This window comes from Coregonus clupeaformis, chromosome 8 (assembly GCF_020615455.1).
Source record: "Coregonus clupeaformis isolate EN_2021a chromosome 8, ASM2061545v1, whole genome shotgun sequence".
NCBI classification, from domain to species: Eukaryota; Metazoa; Chordata; class Actinopteri; order Salmoniformes; family Salmonidae; genus Coregonus; species Coregonus clupeaformis.
This window is the reverse complement of record NC_059199.1, coordinates 9114827-9123727: the sequence shown is the minus strand read 5'-3', so window position 1 is coordinate 9123727 and position 8901 is coordinate 9114827. Positions and strand designations below refer to the sequence as shown.

The following is an 8901-nucleotide window of genomic DNA, read 5'->3' as shown; positions in this document are numbered from 1 at the left end:
CCTTCATGTAAAACTGCAGTAACCAGAACTTCAATGTAACCTTTCAGTGACCTGACCGAAACGCAGCCACAACGTTGAAAGAACATTAAATGTTAATCAAACATTTCACTGTAACATTTCAGTAACCTATGATATTAACCTATATATTATATTTAGGGCTGTCAAAGTTAACGTGTTAATAACGTGACATGTTTATCACTGTACATTTTGTTGTTAAATCGCATCTCCATTTCTTCACTGCACGGAACCTTTTAAGTGCACGTGTTTCCTCACGTGTTTCCTCACTGACCCTTTTAAGCGCAGAACACAACACAGAACACAGCTACATTCAATACTTGTGCCTTTACATCACTTTAGACAGTGAGACAAAATCACGTCAAAGTTATGCGGAGCTATGCTTTCTCTTTCTGCCGTGGATTCGTGTGCACGTCGCCGGCCGTTTTAAATAAAAAAATTTGGTTTGATAACAAACAACATTGTTTAGCTAGCTAGCAACCTGATAACTTGACCGCTGACTAGGCTAAGCACAGGAAGAACTGAAAAGGAACAGAGCTCAAAGAGATGCTTCAAAAGGTAGGCTGCATATGTAAGAGTGGGGTGTGTATGATCGCGTGTGTGAGAGAGAGGATGTGTGAGAGAGAGGATGTGTGTGTGAGAGAGAGAGAGAGATGATGTTTGTGTGAGAGAGGATGTGTGAGAGAGAGGATGTGTGAGAGAGAGGATGTGTGTGTGAGAGAGAGAGAGATGATGTTTGTGTGAGAGAGGATGTGTGTGTGAGAGAGAGAGAGAGAGAGAGGATGTGTGTGAGAGAGAGAGCGAGGGTGTGGGAGGGGGGGAGAGTGTGTAGGCCCGTGTTATCTGAACAGTACAGATGGTTACAGTGTTTCTAGAACATTGTTCTTTGTATCCATATCCTTATGTTTATGGTGGAAATGCTATTAAAACATTCTGATACAAATTACTTTGTGTTTCCGTCCCTTAAAAGCAAAGCATAGTAATGCATGTAACTCTTTAAAACGGAACAATCTTTTAGGGCCAAATTTGAGCAAATTCAAAAATTGCGATTAAACTAATGCCATTAATTCAATTAATTATTTTAAATCGTTTGACAGCCCTAATTATATTAAGACCATGACGTAACCGCAACTTTGAAGGAATGTTAATGCTATCACCAAAAGTTGTGTGAAGGTTGTGGGAATGTTAGACATCGTAATCCGGAACAGCAGAGTAGCTGATCCCACCGACGGTTGGGGGACTGGAATGTAGAGGGAACAGCCAACAGAACACCGACCCTGAGAGAGGAGGGAGGGGGAAGAGAGAGTTATGTTCTAAATATGTTACTATGTGCTCTTTAAGATGGACTAAGCAGAGCCACAGACAGACAGTTGAACAGCACACACACCTCTCCCGAAGACCTCTCTGAGCAGGGCTAGTTTGGGCTTGCGCGTGTGTGTGATGTGCGTCGGAGGCTGAGCGGTGCTGCCGCTGGTCCATGTTCTGTCCTTCATCAGTCTGTTCCTCATCTGTTCTATAGGAGTCTCATCTGTTATAATGGACACCAACTGAGAGAGAGGGGTGGAGAGAAGGGATGGAGAGAGAGGGATGGAGAGAGAGGATGGAGAGAGGGTGTGGAGGGAGAGGGATGGAGAGAGGGTGTGGAGGGAGAGGGATGGAGAGAGGGGGTGGAGGGAGAGGGATGGAGAGAGGGGGTGGAGGGAGAGGGATGGAGAGAGGGTGTGGAGGGAGAGGGATGGAGAGAGGGTGTGGAGGGAGAGAGGGTGGAGGGAGAGAGGGTGGAGAGAGGGGGGTGGAGAGAGGGGGGTGGAGAGAGGGGGGTGGAGAGAGGGGGGTGGAGAGAGAATTAAGTGATCAGGTTAAAACATAAACATGTCCCCAAAGTTTCAGGTCTGTCTCATAAAAGAGGTATTTCTGAGGTCTTCTGAATGCAAACGACACATTTGACCGAGACTTGACCATACCTGGTCGTAGAAGATGACCATGACAAACACTCCAAACAACACCGACTCAACCAGGAGAATGATGTAGTGAGCTCTGAGAGGGGGAACAATGAAAGAGAGAAAATTATTTGATGATAGAATATACATTATACTTCTTCATCCCCTCCATCTCTTCCTCTCTCGTCCTTCACTCACACAATCAGGTGTTTGCTGGGAGACTCCACTCCTTCTTTCTCTCCTTCCCCCTCTCTCTCACTCCGTATTCTCCAAACCCAGGCCGATACCACCAGAGCCATGGAGTAGAGACTGGCCATACCTAGAGAGAGAGAGGAGAGAGATGGATGAGAGAGAGAGAGAGATGGATGAGAGAGAGAGAGATGGATGAGAGAGAGAGATGGATGAGAGAGAGAGAGATGATCAACGTGTTTGTGAAGAAATTAACCAGCAATACCCATTCAAAAAAAACAGCCCAATAAACTCTACAACATGAACCAATCGTACAGATGGGCTCCAAATAGTGCAGAGAAATACATTGAACTCAAATGAAATGATGAACTCTATACATGTCTTGAACAACTCACAATACCAAAACAATAAGGAAAGTGTCAATTCGGCTACTCGAAACATCGATTGTATATTCCAAAAAGCAGCATCAAAAGTAAATCAGAAACAAAAAACAAAATGTTTCTGAAAAATGGTTTGATAACGAATGTAAAAACAATTAGAAAACAACTAAGACAAATGTCAAATGAAAAACATAAGCAGCAAAACAACCCGGAGCTACGCTGAATACTATGAAACTCTGAAACAGTATAAACATACACTGAAACGCAAGAAATTGAATTATACCAATAAGACACTTGATGAAATTGAAAACGCAATTGACCAAAATCAGTTCTGGGACATGTGGAACAATTTAAGCATGACAAAGCCACAAGAATTAGCCATACAAGATGAAGGAATTTGGGGAGAGAGAGAGGGACAGAGAGAGAGAGAGAGGGACAGAGAGAGAGAGACAGAGAGAAAGAGAGAGACAGAGAGAGAGAGAGATAGGGACAGAGAGAGAGAGAGAGAGAGAGAGAGAGAGAGAGAGAGAGACATAGAGAGAAGGACAGAGAGAGAGAGGGACAGAGAGAGAGAGAGAGAGAGAGGGCGAGAGAAAGAGAGAGAGACAGAGAGAGAGACAGAGAGAGAGAGAGAGCGCAAGAGAAAGAGAGAGCGCGAGAGAAAGAGAGAGAGACAAAGAGAGAGAGAGAGAGGAGAGGGATGAGAGAGCGAGAGAGAGAGAGAGACAGAGAGAGAGAGATGGATGAGAGAGCGAGAGCGAGAGAAAGAGAGAGAGACAGAGAGACAGACAGAGAGAGAGAGAGAGAGAGAGAGAGGGACAGAGAGAGAAAGAGAGAGAAAGAGAGAGACACAGAGAGAGAGAGAGAGAGACACAGAGAGAGAGAGACAGAGACAGAGACAGAGAGAGAGAGAGAGAGAGAGAGAGAGAGGGACAGAGAGGGACAGAGAGAGAAAGAGAGAGAAAGAGAGAGAGACACGGAGAGAGAGAGAGACACAGAGAGAGAGAGAGAGAGAGAGAGAGAGAGAGAGAGAGAGAGAGAGAGAGAGAGAGAGAGAGAGAGAGAGAGAGAGAGGAGGGAGAGAGAGAGAGAGAGAGAGAGAGAGACAGAGAGAGAGAGGACAGAGAGAGAGAGAGAGAGAGAGAGAGAGACAGAGAGAGAGACACAGGAGAGAGAGAGAGAGACGAGACCAGAGAGAGAGAGCAGAGAGAGAGAGAGAGAGACAGAGAGACAGAGACAGAGACAGAGAGAGAGGGACAGAGAGACAGAGAGAGAGCGAGAGAAAGAGAGAGAGACAGAGAGAGAAAGAGAGACAGAGAGAGAGAGAGAGGGACAGAGAGAGAGAGAGAGAGACACAGAGACACAGAGAGAGAGACACAGAGAGAGAGAGAGAGAGAGAGAGAGAGAGAGAGAGAGAGAGAGAGAGAGAGACAGAGAGAGAGAGAGAGAGAGACAGAGAGAGAGAGAGAGAGAGAGGGACAGAGACAGAGAGAGAGAGAGACACAGAGAGAGAGAGAGAGAGAGAGGGATGAGAGAGAGATAGATTGTTGTTTTTAAATAATCAGTGGAGGCTGTTGAGGGGAGAACGGCTCGTAATAATGGCTGAAACAGAGCAAATGGAATAAAACATAGATCCCATTCCACTGATTCCACTCCAGCCATTACCACGAGCCCGTCCTCCCCAAATAAGGTGACACCAACCTCCTGTGTACGTAATAAAGAGTAGAGTAGAGGACTCACCTGTATAGAAGAGAAACTGGATGAAGTATTTCTGGTTCAGCTCTCCAACACAATTATTGATCCTGCAACACACACACACACACACACACATAATATTATTGTGACAGAGGAGAGCCAGAGGACAATGACAGACTGAGTGATAGGGGGATAGAAGGAGAGAGGGATGAGGAGGAGGAGGAAGAGTTTACCAGGGACAGTGATGGAGAGAGGTTGAAGGAGGAGTGTAGTGTTACTAACCAGGGACAGTGATGGAGAGAGGTTGAAGGAGGAGTGTAGTGTTACTAACCAGGGACAGTGATGGAGAGAGGTTGAAGGAGGAGTGGTGTGTTACTAACCAGGGACAGTGATGGAGAGAGGTTGAAGGAGGAGTGTTACTAACCAGGGACAGTGATGGAGAGAGGTTGAAGGAGGAGTGTTACTAACCAGGGACAGTGATGGTGAGAGGTTGAAGGAGGAGTGTAGTGTTACTAACCAGGGACAGTGATGGAGAGAGGTTGAAGATGGAGTGGTGTGTTACTAACCAGGGACAGTGATGGAGAGAGGTTGAAGGAGGAGTGGTGTGTTACTAACCAGGGACAGTGATGGTGAGAGGTTGAAGATGGAGTGGTGTGTTACTAACCAGGGACAGTGATGGAGAGAGGTTGAAGGAGGAGTGGTGTGTTACTAACCAGGGACAGTGATGGAGAGAGGTTGAAGATGGAGTGGTGTGTTACTAACCAGGGACAGTGATGGAGAGAGGTTGAAGATGGAGTGGTGTGTTACTAACCAGGGACAGTGATGGAGAGAGGTTGAAGGAGGAGTGTAGTGTTACTAACCAGGGACAGTGATGGAGAGAGGTTGAAGGAGGAGTGTAGTGTTACTAACCAGGGACAGTGATGGTCCATGCGTCGTATGCATCGCTGACATACTCTGCAGTGGTGAGCTCTGGGAGGGCGGTAGGTCTCACAACGACTACACACAGTCCAGCCCTCACAACCCTGTAGGGACACACAATATCACAGCAACAAAATATTACACTACACCGAACACATCATAGTGAAACGGACTGCACCGTAAGCTCACTCCACATCTTCAAATCCCTCCACTCGTGTCCCCGGATTGCTAGATTTTCGGTGGCACAACTGGCTGAAAGATGTTGTCACGTGTGTTTTGTGAAGCAGAGGGTCCCTGGATCAAGCCTTTGTAAGGACAGTGTACCCAGATAGGGAAGGAAGCAGAGGGTCCCTGGATCAAGCCTTTGTAAGGACAGTGTACCCAGATAGGGAAGGAAGCAGAGCTGCTAGTGATGTGAGTATGTGTGGTACTCACCCTCTCATTCAGGTGTGAATTCTGGGACCTTAGGTCAGAGAAGTCTATAGCCGTCTCTGGTAAGGGAACCATACCTGGAAGACACCCAGGTAGCCAGGTACAGACAGAAGCCTTGTTAGACTGTAACACACACCCCTATGTCAAAATAAATACACTTTTCGGGTTAGACACATCAGTTGGTAGTATTGTCTCCGTCTCTCACACACACACACACACACACACACACACACACACACACACACACACACACACACACCTGGGTCTGAGAAGACAGCTTTGGAGTGACAGGCCAGCAGCAGCAGTAGAATCACGTTAAACACTGACCCGTGTAGTGTACACCACACACTGAGGAGAGGGGGAAAGAGAGGGGGGGCAGAGGGATAGTGAGAAAAAGAGAGGGAGATGGGTGAAAGAGGGAGAGGTGAGGAAGGACATGGAGGGAGAGAGAGAGGGTGTCAATGGTGGAGACTGACAGCACCGATTGAATGAGTGACAGTGACCTAGCTAGCCAACTACCCTGGCTTGTAGCACCAAACAAACTATTTTACACTTTTCTCTAACAGCAGTACTCAAGGGATGAAAAGTTTGACTGGTTCACCAAGGATAGATAACAATTTGTGGGTTCACCGAAAAAACCCACACATTGGGCGAGTTCATTTTGCATGGCCCGGTGCCCCGGGTTTGCACATTTTTATACCATTCAATTTGTCCTAAATTGCCATCTCCACCCACCCGGGGCAGCGGGTCATGCAAAACGAACTCACTCAGTAATGGGGCTCCGAGTGTCAACAACATCGTTTTGATGGTACCAAGCTAGCCATTCACTTTGTTCATGTGCACTGTGCTCAAAAACTGATTCGGGAAAACGCGTTAACTACCTGGTTATAATGAATGTACAGCCCCGCTACAGGTAACTAAAAGTCATGTAACGAAGCCGTTGTCAAGATTGGATGATAATGATACAGAGTACCTGTACAAACAGCCAAGCTATGCTAACGTTAGCTACACAGACGCTAAGCCGTTTTTCAGCAGTTGGCGGAAGAAACACACTCAAGACTTACCTTCCCGAGTAGGCAGGGATGAGGACATACTGAATTACCACATAATCGGCGTAAAAGACGCTGAAATAAGTTAGTATGAGACATATAAATCCACACGGGTCTCGCCTACAGCGTAGAAACGCCATCTTGGTTCCCCCTCTTCCGGGCGACGTCATGAGGGCGGGGACTAGGGGGAGACGCAAAATGCCATCATCACGTGTTTAAAGCTAAGGCATCCCAACCATTTAGACTTCCCTATTCCTATCCTTCACTCAAGATCTGACAACTAAGTTATATTATAGGCTACATCAGCACAATACTTCCACATTCCTAATTCAAAGTTATTTCTATTTTTTATATACTGAACAAAAATATAAACGCAACTTGTAAAGTTTTGGTCCCATGTTTCATGAGCTGAAATAAAAGATCCCAGAAATGTTCCATACTCACAAAAAGTGTATTTCTCTCAAATTTTGTCCACAAATTTGTTTACATCCCTGTTAGTGAGCATTTCTCCTTTGCCAAGATAATCCATCCACCTGACAGGTGTGGCATATCAAGAAGCTGATTAAACAGCATGATCATTACACATGTGCACCTTGTGCTGGGGACAATAAAAGGCCACTCTAAAATGTGCAGTTTTGTCACACAACACAATGCCACAGATGTCTCAAGTTCTGAGGGAGCGTGCAATTGGCATGCTGACTGCAGGAATGCCCACCAGAGCTGTTGCCAGACAATTTAATGTTAATTTCTCTACTATAAGCCGCCTGCAACGTCGTTTTAGAGAATTTGGCAGTACGTCCAACAGGCCTCATAACCGCAGACCACATGTACGGCGTTGTGTGGGCGAGCGGCTTGCTGATGTCAACATTGTGAACAGAGTGGCCCATGGTGGCGGTGGCAACAAACACAATTGCATTTTATCGATGGCAATTTGAATGCACAGAGATACCATTATGAGATCCTGAGGCCCATTGTAGTGCCATTCATCCGCCGCCATCACCTCATGTTTCAGCATGATAATGCACGACCCAATGTCACAAGGATCTGTACACAATTCCTGAAAGCTGAAAATGTCCCAGTTCTTCCATGGCCTGCATACTCACCAGACATGTCACCAATTGAGCATGTTTGGGATGCTCTGGATCGACGTGTACAACAGCGTGTTTCAGTTCCTTATCCAGAGCGACTTACAGGAGCAATTAGGGTTAAGTGCCTTGCTCAAGGGCACATCGACAGATTTTTCACCTAGTCAGCTCGTGGATTAGAACCAGCAACCTTTCGGTTACTGGCACAACGCTCTTAACCACTAAGCTACCTGCCGCCCATCATGAGTCTCCATATCTGGCCAACACTGAAAACCACATACAGTGGGGAAAAAAAGTATTTAGTCAGCCACCAATTGTGCAAGTTCTCCCACTTAAAAAGATGAGAGAGGCCTGTAATTTTCATCATAGGTACACGTCAACTATGACAGACAAAATTAGAAAAAAAAATCCAGAAAATCACATTGTAGGATTTTTAATGAATTTATTGGCATATGATGGTGGAAAATAAGTATTTGGTCAATAACAAAAGTTTCTCAATACTTTGTTATATACCCTTTGTTGGCAATGACACAGGTCAAACGTTTTCTGTAAGTCTTCACAAGGTTTTCACACACTGTTGCTGGTATTTTGGCCCATTCCTCCATGCAGATCTCCTCTAGAGCAGTGATGTTTTGGGGCTGTCGCTGGGCAACACAGACTTTCAACTCCCTCCAAATATATTCTATGGGGTTGAGATCTGGAGACTGGCTAGGCCACTCCAGGACCTTGAAATGCTTCTTGCGAAGCCACTCCTTCGTTGCCCGGGCGGTGTGTTTGGGATCATTGTCATGCTGAAAGACCCAGCCACGTTTCATCTTCAATGCCCTTGCTGATGGAAGGAGGTTTTCACTCAAAATCTCACGATACATGGCCCCATTCATTCTTTCCTTTACACGGATCAGTCGTCCTGGTCCCTTTGCAGAAAAACAGCCCCAAAGCATGATGTTTCCAACCCCATGCTTCACAGTAGGTATGGTGTTCTTTGGATGCAACTCAGCATTCTTTGTCCTCCAAACATGACGAGTTGAGTTTTTACCAAAAAGTTATATTTTGGTTTCATCTGACCATATGACATTCTCCCAATCCTCTTCTGGATCATCCAAATGCACTTCAGACGGGCCTGGACATGTACTGGCTTAAGCAGGGGGACACGTCTCGCACTGCAGGATTTGAGTCCCTGGCGGCGTAGTGTGTTACT

The 8901-nt window shown here is 46.1% G+C and overlaps 1 protein-coding gene across 1 annotated transcript; it reads right to left on the bottom strand.

The window, feature by feature from the left end:
- Nucleotides 1-766: 766 nt before the first annotated feature.
- On the bottom strand, nucleotides 767-6771 carry zgc:77880 (zf-DHHC domain-containing protein). The gene is made up of 9 exons (XM_041884711.2): nucleotides 6634-6771; nucleotides 5829-5917; nucleotides 5573-5646; nucleotides 5129-5241; nucleotides 4265-4326; nucleotides 2154-2274; nucleotides 1980-2052; nucleotides 1403-1562; nucleotides 767-1292 (listed from the first exon to the last, which is right to left on the bottom strand). The coding sequence occupies exons 1-9, from the start codon at nucleotides 6756-6758 to the stop codon at nucleotides 1201-1203; spliced, it is 909 nt and encodes a 302-aa protein (XP_041740645.1). The 5' UTR covers nucleotides 6759-6771; the 3' UTR covers nucleotides 767-1200.
- Nucleotides 6772-8901: the final 2130 nt, after the last annotated feature.

Coding starts and splice junctions, on each gene's coding strand:
- zgc:77880 (XM_041884711.2), bottom strand. CDS start 6,758: ATGGCGTTTCTACGCTGTAGGCGAGACCCGTGTGGATTTATATGTCTC. Junction 4,327..5,128: donor ATGGACCATCACTGTCCCTG/GTTAGTAACACT, acceptor TGTGTGTTGCAG/GATCAATAATTGTGTTGGAG. Junction 1,293..1,402: donor CAGAGAGGTCTTCGGGAGAG/GTGTGTGTGCTG, acceptor CTCCTCTCTCAG/GGTCGGTGTTCTGTTGGCTG.